The sequence below is a fragment of the Pantherophis guttatus genome, chromosome 8, assembly GCF_059756535.1.
Source record: "Pantherophis guttatus breed Tessera chromosome 8, ASM5975653v1, whole genome shotgun sequence".
Classification (NCBI taxonomy): domain Eukaryota; kingdom Metazoa; phylum Chordata; class Lepidosauria; order Squamata; family Colubridae; genus Pantherophis; species Pantherophis guttatus.
The window spans coordinates 44431879-44450000 of NC_142070.1; the positions used below are offsets into that span (position 1 = coordinate 44431879).

Below are 18122 nucleotides of genomic sequence, written 5' to 3' on the forward strand. Positions count from 1 at the left end.
AGGACTGAAGCACAATTTACTTCTGAAGAGACATCTTGGGGACCCCAGAATGGACAATTTAGAGGTTACAGGAAGGCTGGGTGTATAAGCATTACAAATAAGGTAAAAGCTTTTATTGCCCAGCCCAGCATGTTTCCTGATCTGCAACCAACTTTTTCATTTTCCCATTTTCCAGGTGGTTCAAGCATGGTAGAGGGTCAAATTGTTATCATATATTGGTGTTAACTGACAACAGAAACATCTAGGTCTACTACTAGAACTAGTATGATTGAGGCGATCTCAAGAATTAGTAAATTATTTTTATAATTAATTTGATTTAATCGATTTCCTTCCATTGTGTCAGCTACTACCCAGCTAGAGAAGGACGAGAAACTGAAGAAAACAGGTGTGAACTTTATATTCTCTTAAGTGGATTTCACCCATTCCAAGTTTAAAAAAATGTTCTAGCTTCTAAGATCTGAGAAAGGATCAGTTTTAAATAACAAGCAACCCCACAGTCTGAGTTAAACTCACATAAAGAAGATGCTTATTGGCCTTGGTTTCTTGTAGTGCATTGAACACTTTGATTACACCATGGCGAGCATTTTGCTGTCCAACAAGACTTTGGAGCGTGTCTGAAAGAAGCATTTTTTTAAAAAAAAAAGTTTGACTGATTTGAATACTTTCAACCATTTATGAAGAAATATAATTAAAAATACAGTATATAATGAAATAGGAATATATCCACAGTAGTATAATGACATAAAGATCCAAGCTGGGTGCAATGCCAACAAAATAGTAAGTCTAACTACTATGATAGAATAAAAGGAAAGATGTTCCTGTACTCTGTCATCTAAATTATTTCTCCTCACTCTGAAGTCCAATACCACAGAAAAGCCATTATAGCGCAGTTGTTAGAATGCAGTATTGCAGGCTAACTCTGCCAACAATCAGCAGTTCGATCCTGATTGGCTCAAGGTTGACTCAGCCTTCCATCCTTCTGAGGTCAGTAAAATGAGGACCCAGATTGTTGGGAGCAATATGCTGATTCTCTAAATCGCTAGAGAGTGCTGTGAAGCACCGTGAAGCAGTATATAGCAATAGCAATAGCACTTAGACTTATATACCGCTTCACAGTGCTTCACAGCCCTTTCTAAGCGGTTTACAGAATCAGCATATTGCCTCCAACAATCTGGGTCCTCATTTTACCAACCTCGGAAGGATGGAAGGCTAAGTCAACCTTGAGCCTGGTGAGATTCAATTTGCCAAACTGCTGGCAGCCAATAATCAGCAGAAGTAGCCTACAGTACTGTACTCTAACTACTGCGCCACCATGGCTCTATATAAGTCTAAGTGCTATTGCTATTACTATTAGATGGCAAAGGAGATTTACTTAAACAGGTTTATTCATCAAATTTGACCAGTACTGTGCAAAGAACATATATGCTAGCATGTAAAAGTAAAAAGTTGAGACTGCAATGTTATAATCCTATTCTACTGCACTCATAGAATCAGTGGTGAAATCCAAATTTTTTTACTTCCGGTTCTGTGGGCGTGGCTTGGTGGGCGTGGCAGGAGAAGGATACTGCAAAATTCCCATTCCCTCCCCACTCTGGGGACCAGCCAGAGGTGGTATTTGCTGGTTCTCCGAACTATTCAAAATTTCCACTACCGGTTCTCTGAACTGCTCAAAATTTCCGCTACCGGTTTTCCAGAACCTGCAGAACCTGCTGGATTTCACCCCTGCATAGGATTCAGAAGTCAATGTTTTGTTTTCTTTTTCTCTTTTACCCTACACTTTTCCCCTTCCCCTTTTCCTCTCACATTTTCTCACTATTTTCATTTTCTTTTATATTTTATATCCTGATAAACGTAACAGTTTATCTTAATAAAAATTTGAAATAAAAGAATAATGTTCTAATTTTGAAATAATGTCAGAATATCTCACCTGGAATGTTTTCAAGTAGTTTCTGCTGTGCTTTCTGTTTTGTTTCTTTACTTTGCTGTTCACTTATAGGCTTTGTGCTAGATGCCAGTTTCCCATTTGGCCAAAATGCATCTCGAAATATATTGATATAGTAAACAAGCATTGGCTCACTGAAGATCCAATTTATAGTATCACGAATTTGTCTTGGAGGAAAAGCATTAAGAAAAAAATGTTTTAACCTACTTTTTCCTTTCTAAAAAGAAATATGTATATACACACAAGGTATAACTAAAGTCAGGCCCCATCGGGTCAGACAATCTAAAGAAGACCATCACATCATAATTTGCAAATATCAAAGAAAATGTAATTGTACCAAGGAATATTGAAAGGTCATGAAGTCAAACAAGTGAGTGTTTAGATGAAAATGGCAAACAATTTAAACATTTAATGTAATTTACATAATAGTCTGTGACTTTTTGTATACCCTGTATTTAGATAGTATAGGCTAGTTAGTATCATGAAATTTCCTTACACCCCCATGTTATACTATGCTACTTAAACAATACAGCATGGAGTGATTGGAATATGTTCTATCTGGAAATAAGTAAACTTCTAAGTAAAATTGCTAAGGAAAACCATGAAAATAGTCTCAAACTATCATTTTACAACTAGGATCCTTTTAGAAAAATGAAAGCTAATAGTAATACCAACTACATCTAGCAAAAGTGCAGTTTGGATGGAACAACTTTAAGAGATATTGTTCATATCAGCTTTCCACAATCCTAACAAGGACAATGATCAGAAGTGTTCAGCTGGCCGAGGAATTCTGGGAGCTGAAGTTCACATATCTTAAAGTTGCAAAATTTGAAAAACACTGTTTTATACATTATAGTGGAAATAATAGTAATTACCATAATTATAATTATAGTAGTAGAATAAATTGTTATCATTACCATAATTATAATTATAGTAGTAGAATAAATTGTTATCTTTTCTAACTGCAGTTTAAAACACCACATTTTAATAGTCGGGGTATGTATTTTTTATTTGGTTTTAAGGTTCTAATCACAGAAATAAACATATTTCTTGATGTACTACTTTTTAAAAATGTGCAACACATTCATTATATAAAAAGGGTAAGATTAAAAAATGGTGCAGTAGTCAATCTATAGTTTGACAAAATACAATTCTCTATCACCTCAGAATTCTACAAATAGAATCTGAATGCTAGAAATGGAGATAGAGACAGGAAAAGATGGATAAGTCACGCTCTTTAATGCTCACCAATAAACTGGAAACTGTATTGTTAAGTCTTTGATGCAGCCTAGTTATGTCACTGTTGCTTTAGGTGTTACTGATAGGTTGATAGGTTGAATGGATTGTTTGCCATTTAATATAATTTAAGTATGATGTAAACTAAGTAAAGTAAATCATACATAGTTTAATATTTCAAAACAGCATTTGCCAATTTTTACTTACCAATGTACTGTTTAAAAAGTACAAGTGTTTTACTAATTTATTAAAAATAGACTATGCTAATTGTCTACATTACATTTGTGTGAATTGGAAAGAGGGTGGGGTCATTTGATCAATTTTCCCCAAGTTGTAGGGAACCACAGAGATGACTTTGAAAAAAGGAATATAGCAGCTAGCAAAACATGAATTAAATCTAGGGAAGGAAGAAAATATTGGGGAAAAAATTAATTACTATGCCTTAACTCTCTTCGGTATAACGAGGAGGAAAAGAAAAATACTGTCAGGCTTTCAAGATTCTGTTCTTACAGCCTATATCAATAAAATAGAGCTCCAGTATTTCTCTGGAGACTGTTTTCACCTCAGATGATGACACAAGTTGGTGTCCTAACTAGGAATTACAGGTCCTAATAGAAGAGAATATGTGTAGAATTGAACTGTGGAGTCCTTAATCCTCTTTGAGCTTCAGTGACTGCAGACATTTCATTTCCCAACTAAAGTAACATTTCTAGTGCTAATGAGTCTGGGTTTATCTATTAAATTTAACACTTTAGCTCTGTTTATTTGCACTAGCTGTAGCTTGCCCTGCCAGTGTTGCTAGAGTATGTGATCTTCTCCGTGGTACTTCTTGATAAGGTCATTTGTTTTCTACTTGATATTACAGTCCTATCACATTCAGGGACACCAGATTGAGAAAGGATAATTTTAAATATCTAATTCTACGCATTTTTTTTTTTTTTTTGCTTTAATTTATATGCCGCCTTTCTCCGGAGACTCAGGGCGGCTTACAATGCGTTAAGCAATAGCCTTCATACTTTTGTATATTTATACAAAGTCAGCTTATTGCCCCCACAATCTGGGTCCTCATTTCACCTACCTTTGAAAGGATGGAAGGCTGAGTCAACCTTGAGCCTGGTGAGATTTGAACTTGCAGTAATTGCAAGCAGCAGATGTTAATAACTGCTTAGTCCACTGTACTACAGGCTCTAGGTCTGCTTGCAATTCTAACATATAGTTCAATATTATTTAGTTGCTGAAACAAATGATTTGCTTGTTTTATTTAATATTTCTGAGGTTTCTCTTTTATTGGTTTCACAGCATTAAAGTTAAAAAAAGATATTGCTGTTCACACTATTTCTCTGCTCATTTGCCTGTTCAGCAGAAAAAGCAGCTAATGATTTGGCACTTCTATTTCCATTAAAACTTTCTAAAACTGTATTTAAGAAGAACTCCCTTTTGCCTTAAGCAGAAGGCTGTGCAAAGCAATCAAAACACCCTTCATAGAGGGTAAGGAAGCAAGAGACACCCCTTTCTTTGAGACATTAAAACAACCGCATCTTCAGAACTCCTGGTGCAGCTGGGCCAATGGGCTTCACAAAATGCCCACTGCAATGCTTTGCATAGTCCTACAGAACAGTAAAGATCTCTACCTTTCCCTTTGGTCCCACCTCGATTTTCTTTTTTAGAGGAATAGTTAGAGCAGTTTTGAGCATCTAATGTAATCAGAAGCCACAGCTCTTAGGTATCACCCAGTGCTGATGAATGATCATTATACATCATTATACATACAGTACATTATACATAGCAGATATACATTTGCTATCTGTTGAAGAATTCAGGTTCCTGACTATCTCAATCTGTTTTCAAGCAGGTTTGTTTCCTGTCCAAGTACTCCTGCTGTATCGGGTGAAATAGTACAATGCAATTCTATATCTTTATATTCAGAAGTTTAGTTGCGCTGCTTTCAAGTGTTATTTCTTCATTACTGTTATTTCTAGGCATGGAATAATGATATTTCTATTCAAATCAATAGAGATCATAAATCCAGACTTCCTTGGCACAATGTCTGATATAGCTTGGAATAGAATGTTCATGGCATCATTCAATGTAGCACACCTTAGAAAGAAACCTTTCTATTTATACTTAAATAAATCAATCTGTAGAAACAAGTTTTGTCTGTTTTTAAGATCAGGTCAATCACAACCTCTATCTGGATTGTTTCTGACTGCTTATGCATCGAACAACTAATTCTTAGATAGTACTTTTAGAAGCAAAAGAAGTATAGCACACTCACTTGTTGATGGTTCTTCCAAAAGTGATCTGAACTAGTGCAATTAGTGTCTTCCTCACCCACTTAAACACTAAAAAAAGAAAAGTGCAAAGAAGTAAATCCAAAACCTGCAGTTAATGCCCATTTAAGTATACTGTTGTATACCTGGGCAAATAATTTGTCTACATGAAATAGTGAGGAGAGATAATCCAGGGTGATACAGAGTGATTTTCAACAGATGGTAGATGACTTTACTTCAAGCATACTCAGTGGAAAGCTAAGGGCAAAACTCAGCTGAGTCACTTGTCATCTGATTCTGTGAAAGCCATAAAAGTCTGTAACATCTGAGATCAAGTGACAGGTAAAATGAGGATAAACAAGTGAAATTAGATCCAGATATGAAAAGAGGTTCTATGGGTCAGGTTCACTGATAGAAGCATCATGCTGCTTTGGCCAGCAGCTTTGGAATATACACCCAGCCTTTTTGTTAATTGTTTGAGTAGTGATGTGGGACATGAGTGGTTTCATCTAATTTAGAAGACTGTTCATTAGAAATGACTGCTGGATCAATCTCACCTGTTAAGTGTAGTAGTTACTGTTTGATTGGGATATTGGCAAAGTCCTTCATACCAACTTTGGTCACCACTCAGTCTGCAGCCAAAACTATGATCAGGTAAAGTGATCCTATCATGTAATCTCAGTATAACAATTGTATTAATTATCAATCCATTTCTAATTTCTGAATGCTACATGATTACCTTAATGCCTTAAATAACTCTGAGTTAGTTGAGAGCCTATATTCTTTCTAACCTGGTAGGGGTCATACAATGGATATAAAAAGTCCATACATCCTTGTTAAAATGCCAGGTTTCTGAGATGTAAAAAAATTAGACCAAGATAAATTCGTTCAAAATTACTCTGATTTTTTTACATGTCCAAAACTGGCATTTTAACAGAAGCATATAGACTTTTTATATCTACTGTATTTAGAACCGCCAGTTGTTGTACTTTCATGATTATATACTAACATCAATGTCAACTCCTACAACCAAAGTTTACATTCAGCCCACCTTACCTATTTGAAGGTATTAGTTTATAATTCATCATTCAGCTATAAGCCTTTTCTTATTTCAGAATAAGTGTAACTCAATCCATTCATCTTGCTGCTGGTTGCCCTCTTCTTTCTTCAACCTTTCCCAACATTCGGGCCTTTTCTAGGGAGAGCTAGATCTTTGCATAATGCGCCCAAAGTAGGATCTGAGCCTGGTCATTTATTTCTTCAGAGAGAACTGAGGGCTAATTTATTCAATGATTCATTTATTTGTTTTCTTGGTGTTCACAGTATTGTTGGGAGTCTTCTCCAACACAAACGTCCAAAAGCATTAATATTCTGCCTACTCGACTTCTTCAAATTCCATATTTTGCTTTTATAGTGTCAATGTAACACTATTGCTTGGATGATTCTGATTTTTTAAGTATAGACACATCACAGCATTTTAAAATCTATTTCAAGACCTTCATGGGTACTCTGCCAACTGTTAATTTCTTGACTCTTGTTCTTTTAAAGTTAATGATTGATTCTAAAAGGCAGAAACTATTTACTTTCTTCACTGACAATTCTAAGGTAGGTCATTCTTTCCATTGTCATTAGCTTGCTCTTCTTTATATTTAATTTTAGTCCCATTTTTCAATGTATTTCTTGAATTTCATTACTTCTAAATCCTTTACATTTTCAACTATCAGACTGTCATCAGCTTAGTGGAGGTTATTGATATGTCTTCCTCCAATTTTAAAACCACACTCATCTTCTTTCATGACATCTATACATATATAGATTGTTTTTATATAAATATGTTCTTAAGATCCATGACAGAAATTGCATTAGTGGATCTCAGGCAGAAAAATAATCTTCCCATGTTTAAAAATTATACAAGATGTAAGTACTTTATTTGTTCAGTTTTCTGTCTTGAGCAAAAGCTGTGACTTTCTTTCATTTTATCTTTGCAACAACTACTCTGAGAACTAAACTGAACCAGAATAGAGTGGCTGGCCCAAAGATGTCCTATGCATCTCTCTGCTTAGGGCTCACTTTGACATGGGCGTTTCAAGTCCTAATGTAACTTATTACTACTCACTACTAATATGTTTTTAGATGCTAAAGAACCAGTTCCTTACTTACTTCCTCGCAGCTCAAAAATCTCTCCTATCAGCATGAAACAAGGCTCTGCAAGGGCATCCCGTTTCCCATCCACATCATCCCCATAGTCAGATAGATCATCATCTTCAACTTCTTCCTGAGTATCATAAACATAGCATGATAATTTAATTGAACTTTGAAATGCATTTCTGCTCTCTCTCTCTAAGACAGGAATAATGATTTGCTGTTTCAAGCATTGCGTTATTGTGGGATAAATGTGGGAATTATTAGAACCATTCTGAAACCCGTGAAATTGAAGACAATGTATACAACAGATCCTCCAATGTTTTGTTTATTGCAAAAGAATTTTTAAAACCATTTATCGTCTTGGTTATTGGTTCATTTAAAACTACTCATAATTCCATAATGTGTTCTGCTCTTTTTAGATTAGCAAGATTAGCAAACCTATTCCTCTACCTTTGTAATTTAATTGCTTCCTTGTGTGACATATCACTCTAAGTTAGAAACAAACAAACCATATTGTAGTTTATAATACAATGTGACCTAGGTCTAGTTGTCTCATTATTTACCAATGCTTATCTACCAAAAATAATTCTCCTGCATTCACTTACCTCCTGATGAGAAAAGAAGTCACCAGGAAGCCTCTCCAAAAAGGAAGAGAGTGAAAAAGTCGATTTCTTTCCCTGTATGTCAATAATCTTAAGGTATTCAGGAGACGGGCTTAAGAAGGCATAAAGTGCTTCACTCTGACACAACCTTTCATCAGAAAGCAATTTCTGCAGAAAAAAAGGCAGTATGATATTTGAGATACCAAACAGTAGATTATTTTATTTTTAAAACAAGAAACAACTGCATATGATTATTACAATCCATCCTGCATATTACAATCCATCATAGTTGATTTGGTTATTTTGTGACAAAGCAAAAATATTTATCAGTAGCAGAACTTACTAAGAGACATCAGAACATAAACACTATTTTTAGAGTCTGTAGTTTTTCTTCCCAAAAGATATCAGAAAAAAATCTCTACAACGAACTCTCTGGGATTATCAAAAATTAAGGAATCTTACCTGTAAGAAATTATTTAATTGGTTCTTAGATTTCTCCATGAATTTCTGGTCTACAGATTTAAAGGGCAATTTGCTGAGTGATGGCAACTGAGTTTTCTTTAATGATGGAAAGCACTAGGTAAGAAGAAGCAATTCCTAATTATTAATCCATTTTAATTTACATGCCTAACTAAAGCCAACAATGTATTAAATGATATGACTAAGTTCTGCTAACTTTCAATTTCTCTGTATGTTATTATACCAATAGACGGCAACATAACACTGTCATACATCAAAAAACCACTCAGAAACAATCAATATATTACAACTACACAACATCATCATAGCACATAAACCAGCTGAACCTCTCCAAAACATCTTAAATAACCCAAATGACCCAATAATCCAAGAATAAAAACAAACAAACAAACAAACAAACAGGCATCATCTACAACATACACTCTATGTAACAGCCACTATTTTTAAAATTTATTTATTTTAATCCCATTATTATTTTTATACAAAATTCAAGGCAGTGAACATACATACTACTCATTCTTCATCCTAATTTCCCCACAAAAACAACCCTGTGAAATGGGTTGGGCTGAAAGAGACTAGTTGGCCAAAGTCACCCAGTCAGCTTTCATGCCTAAAGCAGGACTAGACCTCACCATCTCTGGATTTCTAGCCTGATGCTTAACCACAAGACCATAGAACAGGCAAGCAGATGACTAGCAGAGTGCATCCATCAAACTAGTAGTTTTGAAGGCTAAATGAAAAGTCTTTAATTTCACCATATACTGTAACTATACAGTTTCAACTGGGGAACTGTGAATACCCTAGACCAGGGCTGTCAAACTCAAGGCCTGGGGGCCAGATTCTGCCCATCAGGTGCTTAGATATGGCTTGTGTGGCCACCCTGGAAACAGTGAAGGACTGACCTGCGGTGCTTTTGTCAGTGAAAACGGAGCCCTCCCGAGCTCCATTTTCACTGGTAGAGGGTTGCAGGAGGCTTTTGCAGCTGAAAATGGAGCTCAGGAGCCTGTTTAGGCTGGCAGAGTGCTCAGGCCACCACCTGCGCCCCCAACATGAGTGACATCAAGCAGGCCATGCCCACTCCAGCCCTCCAAGGTCAAACACAATCTTGATGTGGTCTTCAATGAAATCGAGTTTGACACCCCTGCCCTAAACCAAAGTAAATCTCAAACCCTAGGGAATTGCCATAATCAAGGAACTACCAACTCAGACAAACAAACAGTAAACAACAGCCTAATCAAGACTACCAGTAGAAAACAACAACCCACTAACACTGACAAGGCAAGCTATTGAATATAAACAGAGAACAAATCACACTCCTCCTAGCACTAAAGATGTTACCCAGTTGGGTAATGAAACATCTGCAGGAAAACAAACAAGCTTAGAGAACACCAAGATCCTTACTCCACAATGTTACTTTTTAGTACAGCCATGCTTCCAGAAATAAACCTATACCAGCTCAAGACTTATAGTCGCCATCGCTTTGCAGAACACCACAATGTGTTATAAAACAATCTGAATATTCCTGGGGCTTAGAATGTGTTAAGGCCTCCATTACTTGGCTTTACTATTAAATGATTAATCATCACGCTGCTGTTTGTATTTATTTATTTATTTAATTTTGTGGATGTTTTTATTGTTTTAATGTTTTTAAATTGTTTTATAATTTTAAAATTGTAAACTGCCCAGAGTCACTTGGCCGAGTTCGGCAGCTACAGAAATTGAATAAACAATAATAACTAAAAATACTCTTGATACAAGAAAGTCAACTAATTTCCTAACACTAACACTCTGAACAAAGGCAGGAAGGTATTTCCATTGACCTACCAGATGAATCTAGACCTAACTAAAAAGTCAATGAAATAACACAGAAAATACTTCCATATTGCTACTAAGAACACAACATGAATATATCCACATACTGTAATACCCAAGGATCAAGCATGACTTTATTGACTTTTCCTTTATCTAATGAGTATTGAATATACCAGTAATTTTGGGCAATTTTATGAATTAGAGTAGTCACTTCTATCGATCAGGTCTATCAATTCTAACAAACAATTTAAAAAGGACTGGAGATGTCTCCACATTTAAAAATGTGGAGACATAAGCACAATTCATTCAGTAGGAGATGACCCAGTTGAGCCCAAGGGTGGAATCAAATGGATCATCAGTTTGGAGTCATTATGCCCCCATAAGAGACCTAAGTTCAGTCCCTCTTGAGTCAGTCTCCATTGACTCTTATCTGGTGCCAATTTGCCTTGACCATTAATAGATGAGATTTTGTGTATAGGTTGCATGGAATAAACATGCAGAACTTTCAACTCTACCCTGAGTCCTTATTTCGTGCGTCTGACGTATCCTACAGTAAACTCAATAGTTGAAAGTACAAAACCAAAGAATATGCCATATTCTCTGAACAGGTAAAATATGGTCCACAAAGAGCAGTGAAGGAAACTGCAAGAGAAAACAAAACAAAACAGGCTCTCTTTCACATATATAAAACCAGAAATGGGATGGAGCAAAAAAGAGAAAATAAAACATAGGACGGAAGTTTTATATTTCAGACATTGTTTGAAAGACAAAAAAAGTGGCATTTTTCATACTGCTATGATGCAGATCAGAATGAGATACCGTATTTTTCAGAGTATAAAATACACATTTCCCCCCCCTAAAAGAGGGTGGAAATGTTGGTGTGTCTTATACACCAAATACAGCCATTTTTGGCCTCCTGAAGCCCTGCCCTGCTTGTTCCATTTTTGCGAAAAATGGGCCCGTTTTTCGCAAAAACAGGGTGCGCAGAGGGTTTGAGAGGCCTGCAGAGTGCTCCTAGGGGCTGGAGAGGGTGTTTTTGCCCTCTGCAGGGCAAAAATGGACCTATTTTTCACAAAAACGGGGGTGTTTTTGCCCTCCCCCAGGAGCACTCTGCAGGCCTCTCAAACCCTCTGCGTACCCCATTTTTTGCCCGTTTTTGCAAAAAAACGGGGGGCACAGGGTTTGAGAGGCCTGCAGAGTGCTCCTGGTGGCCGGGGAGGGCAAAAACTTTTTTTTTCTTACTTACCTCTTTGAAATCTTGGTGCGTCTTATACACTGGTGCATCTTATAGTCCGAAAAATACGGTATGTTTTTGTAGAAACTATATACTATTTTTAAGCAAGTAATTGTATATATTCTGGAAAAAATATATGAGTTTAATTGAGTCAGCCAAAAGAACAAAAATCCTATTTTTCAAATATGTTCCCATAAATAATTTTTGTGTGGACTGGGGCAAAAGAATGCTTTTGCTCCATTTTTCCCCATGCAAAGAAGCAGAACGTAGCCAACTATCTGCTTCTACTGAAGTTTTGTGAATGGCACTAATATTGTGGTGGCACAGATTTCCACCTGGAGCAACCCACAAGTCAGTCCTGCCTTATTAAATGGGAGCATAAAGTACCCTTACATCCGAAGGAACTCACAAACTGATTTACTTATTCATCACATTTATACGGCCACCCATCACATAAAATGTTACTCTGGGCATCATGTAATACAAAACAGATTATGAAACAAACATTAAAAATATTCCATAATAAAATTATTAATATTATTTAAACTATTTAAACAAGATTTAAACTATTTCAATCAGAACTCTCAAGGTAAGTAAGAGTTCTCTCCACAATTTCTCTGTACCTCACTGAGTTTCCGATGCAGACTTTGAAACTCGTTGAGCTTTCGGACAACTGTCCACTCCTTCGCTTCAACCCTGCCAATCTCTTGTAATATCACTACAACAGAATAATAGGGCACTTGTTCACCATTTTCTTCAATGACCTAGGAAAATAAAGAGTTATAAAATGTTAATTCTCTGGACCATTACTTAAAAAAATATATATACTAACTCATTCATATTTTCACAAGAATTATTGTATGTAACTGATTTTGTAACAAGCTTATTTTCCATGTATGACAAATTGTCTTTTGAAAGTAAGAAACAAAAATATTTCCCTTTGGATCTGGATAGGAAATATATAGAGAAAGAGGGCATTAGACTGGCAGACTAGCAGACTATTCAGAAGAGATCCCTAGAGTGGGATCACACATATGAAGCACCTGTCTTAGAAACATTCCGGCAGCCATGCTTGTGTGGCATTTTCAGAAACTGCTTCAACTGTATGCACACACAGGCAAATGCTGGGATAAATGATAAGTAGTGCCTTTGCAGGCTCTCTTTCTCTCATGTCACACAACTCAAGAAGCGAAGTAGGAGTTCTATACAAGTCCCATGTGCATGTTTTCAGTAACCTTTCCCAAAGTCTTAAAAATAAAATAATAGAATATTGCAATTTTATCTACCCTCTAATGACATCAGAGTAAACATGCTATGCTTCTCCATGGCTTGTTATTTCAAAGCAATGAAGAAACCCACTTGTACCTCAGTCTTAGAGATCTCTGAAGTAAACATTTGACTAGCAAGACTCCATTCATTTAATAGCAGCAGCAGCAGCAGCAGCAAAAAGATGAGAGAAAGAACATGCCATACCTCTCCAGTGTGAATGAAGGCTTTCCACATGCCAAGATTTTCACACCAGCAGTCTGTTCTTTCAATATGCAACTGAAGGTCACTATGTTCTCGCTCCATCAGACTGATTTCATCTTTCAATTTAGAAACAATCTGCCAAGGGAAAAATAGCTGCTATGGTTGATTTAGATATCAGTGTTAAGCCTTAAGCTGATACTGATCCCTAGCAGTTCTCAACACACAAATTTAAAGTAATATTACTCAACTTCAGCAACTTTATGATGTGAGGATTTCAACTCCTTTGATTCCCTAACCAGCATACTGAACTTCACACGTCTTAAATTTGTTGAAATTGAGAAACACTGATATGAACAACAATGAACTGAAACTTGTTTATGATCCCAGATTATTTTGGTCTATTTTATTCCTGTTTGTTTTCAACAGGAAATGGACTTGGAAATGTTCCAAGTCCATTTCCAACCCACAAAGAAGCAAGGCAAAATAGTTAAAATGTGGAAAGAAACTAACAAGAAATTGCCATACAAGCTCTCAAATAAGGTACGTGGCTTAGAGTTAGATGTCAAGCAACTGATGTTACTAATGGCTTTTCTGGCAGATATTATTTCTCATTTTCAAAATCAGAGATAATATGACCAGAGTGAAGGAAAGAACACTGTGCACTCCATAGGCTTTGGTTCAATTTTCTCTCTCTTTTGTCCAGTGCAGAACAGAACCAAATAATAAAACCTGGCTTTGTGACATAAACAAAAATTTGGGATCCTGGAAACCGGAAGCATCGCAGCGAGACTGGCTGGAAAAATAGTGGGCTCTGATGAGCTCTGCGAAAATCCAGCCGGACAAACCGCTGTCGGGGGGTCTTCGGACCGGAACTGTCCTGTCCCTGACCGGGACAGTGAAGAACGAGAGGTGCCTCGAATGACCAAGAGAAACAGGCAAGTTCCTTGAAAGGTCGAAGGCTGCTCTTCGAACCAGCGGCGGGGGTAGTGGCCATTGAAAAATGACCGCTCTGAAGCTGGGGCAACTGGACTAGCTTTTTTATGCAGGAGCAGTGTCTGAATGGAGTGCTGGTACCAGGTGAGTGATTGGCCAACTCACAGGTAAAAAAGAAAATTTTTAATAACTTTAAAAGGTGCCCCGGAGCGGAAATGAGCGGCTAATTGGCACTTGGGAAAGTTAATGGTAGGAGAAGAACAAAGAGGAGGTTAAAATACCAAAGCCCAAGAAAGAAAATTTTACAACTGGATTTAAAATTGGATTTTGAGAAATTAAAAATAATAAAAGAAAAAAAAACCCAAGGGAAAGTACTTTTTATGTGGATTAAAAGTATTTTTGATAGTTTTGATATTTGAAGGAGAATAAAGAGGAAGTTAAAATACCAAAGCCCAAGAAAGAAAATTTTATAACTGGATTTAAAATTGGATTTGGAGAAACTAAAAATAATAAAAGAAAAAGAAACCCGAGGAAAAGCACTCTTTATGTGGATTTAAAATATTTTTGACAGCTTTGATACTTAGTTGATCTGTGGATATTGTGAATTTGAGAGAGACATCTGCTGGCAGAAAGAGAGTACTGCAATATTGGTTGGAAGATAGAAGAGAAAATAACAGCTGTGACCTTGACTAATAAAAGATAATTTGAAAACTCTGAGAACTTTTAAGGCGTATCTGTTTCCCTGAACTGTTTGGTTTCGACTCTCAACAGTTGTGGAAGATAACAAAGCTTTAACTTGGAGTGGATTGGATAGATATTTGAATTGGATACTATTTGGAATTAAAAAGACTATATGGACTTTAAAATTTTAATTAAATATAAATCAAAAGTTTTAACAATTTTTTAATTTGACAATATGGAGTCTTGGATGTGTGAGGAATTAATTGAGATGTTTAAAATCATGCATGAATCACTAAAGGGTAATAAAAAGTCAAAAATTTTGCTAGAACACACAAAACAGAAAAAAGAAAGCATAAATGAGGAGCAAGAAAATAATTTTGAAGGAAAAGGAATTGAATGCAAAAAGCAGTTAGATGATTTCATTGGGATTAACAGTGGCAAAAAAAGAGTGGATGGGGGGAATATTGCCCCAAAAAGAATCAATCAAAGGGAAAAAAAGGAAAGAGTGGAAAGAGATTAAGAAAGCTTGGGAAGAATTATTCGAGTAATATATCTAAAAATGAGAAAAAGGATTCAGGAGAAAAGATACAATAAATATAAAAATTAAAAAAAGAAAAAGAAGAAGTTAAAAAAATGGGATAAAAGGAGGAAATTATTAAGAAGTGGAATTTTGGAGAGACCAAGAGAAAATGGTTAAAAAGGGGGAAAATAGTGGAAAGGAGGAAGGGAAATAAGGTATATATTAGTAGATTTAAGGGAACTGTATTAATATTATTAATTATGGATGATCAATTAAGTTAAAGGGTTTTAATGTAAGAAGTGAATATGATGATGTATAATGTTTATAGAAAAACAGATAGTGATACTGTTTATGTATTATGTATTAAGAAGAGATTAAGATAAAATATGGATGGTCAAAGGGTTTCAATGCAAGAATTGATTATGATAATGAATACTGTGTATAGTTAAAAAGTGGGATGGGGATTTTGAGAAATATATTTTGCAAATGGAGAAATAAGATAATTAATTGATGTTATTCTAAGAAATTAGGAATTAAAGGGCAGATAGTGATATTGTTTATGTATTATGCATTAAGAAGAGATTAAGATAAGATAAAGAAATATGGAAAAAGAATATTATGGCCAAAATTGGAAATATGTAAAATGTACTTGGAGGGGGGAAAAAAGATGAAATAACAAGATATGGTGAAAAATGATGACTGTGATGAAGAAATATATAAAAGGGATGAATATGGAAAAAGTGGGAAGTTTGGAATAGATTATAAAAATTAATATATATAAGATGTATAAGATGTGATCCGGTCAACACTCTGTTCATAAAATATGTATGATGAAAGAAAATTTTTAATAAAACTTGTTTACAAAAGAAAGAAAAGAAAATTTGGGATCCTCATCTTCCAAAATTATTTCCCAATTTGGTCTTTGAAAAAAAGACTCTTAAAGCTTTAAACATACAATATTCCCAGGTTCAGCCACTAGTGTTTTATAAGAGGACTTCAGGGCTAGGAATCAAGATTTGGAGATCAATAAATATAAAACAGACATAAATATAAAAATAATTACCACACCTACCTGGGGAAATACTTATACTGAATGGATTGTCCATACATGTTTTAAGAGCTTTACAAAGGCAGTAATATATAATCAATAGTAAATGAGATGACAGGACAGCAACACTTAAATTTACCATTGAAGGAAAGACCTCTTAAACAAAACTGCCTATTACTCTAAAATCCATTGACTGATATGTTTTTTTAAAAAAACATAGCCACTTACCTTTTTGTCAGGTTTTGGTGAACTGCAGAGAGAATTTAGAGCTTGTCTCTTGTATTCAAGTTTGTCATTTAATTGGCGTAGTTTATTTACAGCAAAACTGGCCTGTTCATTAATTTCTGAGCTTCCTCCATCAATAACTTCTTCACAAACTTGTCTCTAGGAGAAACAGAATTCATTATCAAGTAATGCAGATCACTAAAAGAGTTTCATGGATGCTTGGCATATTATTATTATTATTATTATTATTATTATTATTATTATTATTATTATTATTATTATTTTATTTATTTATTTATTTATTTATTTATTTATTTATATATTTATTTATTTATTTATTTATTTATTTATTTATTTATTTGATTTGTATACCGCCCTACTCCCGAAGGACTCAGGGCGGTGAACAGCCAAACAATAAAATACATAGATACAAAAAATTTAAAAAACCAGATAAAATCGAATTAAATAGTTTTGGCCCTGACAAATTAAAACACCCCAATAATTTAAAATACTAATATTATTATGCAAAGAATAGCAAGTGCAAGCTAATAATGAAGAGTGTGAAACCAAAATGAGATTTAAATTTAAATTTCTTTGACTTGATGAAAGTGTGCCAGTTCAGGCAAGTTTCCTTTGGCAAATTTAGTTTCTGAGCAGAGAACAATGAAAATGTTAATAAATAAAAAAATCCATAATATTTACAAAACTATTCATCAACATTTTTATATTCACAGATGAAAAGCATATTTAGGATTTACAGCCTTGTAACTGGGTATGACAAATCCTTTGCTATAACTTTGTTTATGTTTCTCCTCAAATACAGAAGTCCTTGGCAGAAGGAATCAAAGCATCTTCACCAGAAGTGTCATAAAATTTTAGTTCTTATTTTGTTCTCAAAATCAATAGGAAGTGTATTTGTTTTCAAAAAAACTATAGAATACTCAAATGTCCTATATATTATATTCCTATATTTTCTAATACTTTAATACAAGTAACAAATCTTATACATAGAACTACAGTACTGGAATACTCAACCAGACAATATACGCTCATTCTATTGACATTTTGGAACATAGTTCTAAAATCAGGAGCTCATACAGCTTCTAATTATGATAAATGCATGTGTCAAAGAACACTCGACTGGAAAATGTGCATGAGCATTCTATTGGCACTAATGCAAGCATCATAATAGGTTAGCTGGGAACATTGCTATCAGAGTAGTCATAGCTAAAAGTATCAAGAAAACATCTTTTTATTTATTTATACAATTTATAGGCTGCCTGATATCCAAAGGTTTCTTCTTCTTGTGCCATATCTGTCATCAGACATTGGCGATAATGTTGGCAATCCTATTTTTAATGCGTCAACAGCCTCATGAAAAAGTGCTGCTGAGTTTTGTCCAAACCAGTCTCTTAGGTTTTGAAAATATGATGTTCTTCTTCTGCCTGGACTCGTTTGCCTTCAGTCTTTCCCTGATCCAAAGGTTTAGTGGCTTACAATTACATTTTTTTTAAACACACAAAA

The 18122-nt window shown here is 35.1% G+C and overlaps 1 protein-coding gene across 2 annotated transcripts in view; it reads right to left on the bottom strand.

Annotated features, from left to right (window-relative positions):
• The window catches only part of SNX25 (sorting nexin 25), a 60066-nt gene that overhangs the window by 676 nt on the left and 41268 nt on the right, over positions 1 to 18122 (bottom strand). For both annotated transcript variants that reach the window (XM_034442903.3, XM_034442902.3), the window contains exons 10-18: positions 16602 to 16757; positions 13195 to 13326; positions 12345 to 12485; positions 8658 to 8771; positions 8199 to 8363; positions 7609 to 7723; positions 5454 to 5520; positions 1928 to 2109; positions 514 to 614 (exon numbers count right to left, since the gene is read on the bottom strand). In XM_034442903.3, the coding sequence (XP_034298794.1) occupies positions 514 to 614; positions 1928 to 2109; positions 5454 to 5520; positions 7609 to 7723; positions 8199 to 8363; positions 8658 to 8771; positions 12345 to 12485; positions 13195 to 13326; positions 16602 to 16757 (1173 nt within the window). The remainder of the gene's footprint in view (positions 1 to 513; positions 615 to 1927; positions 2110 to 5453; positions 5521 to 7608; positions 7724 to 8198; positions 8364 to 8657; positions 8772 to 12344; positions 12486 to 13194; positions 13327 to 16601; positions 16758 to 18122) is intronic.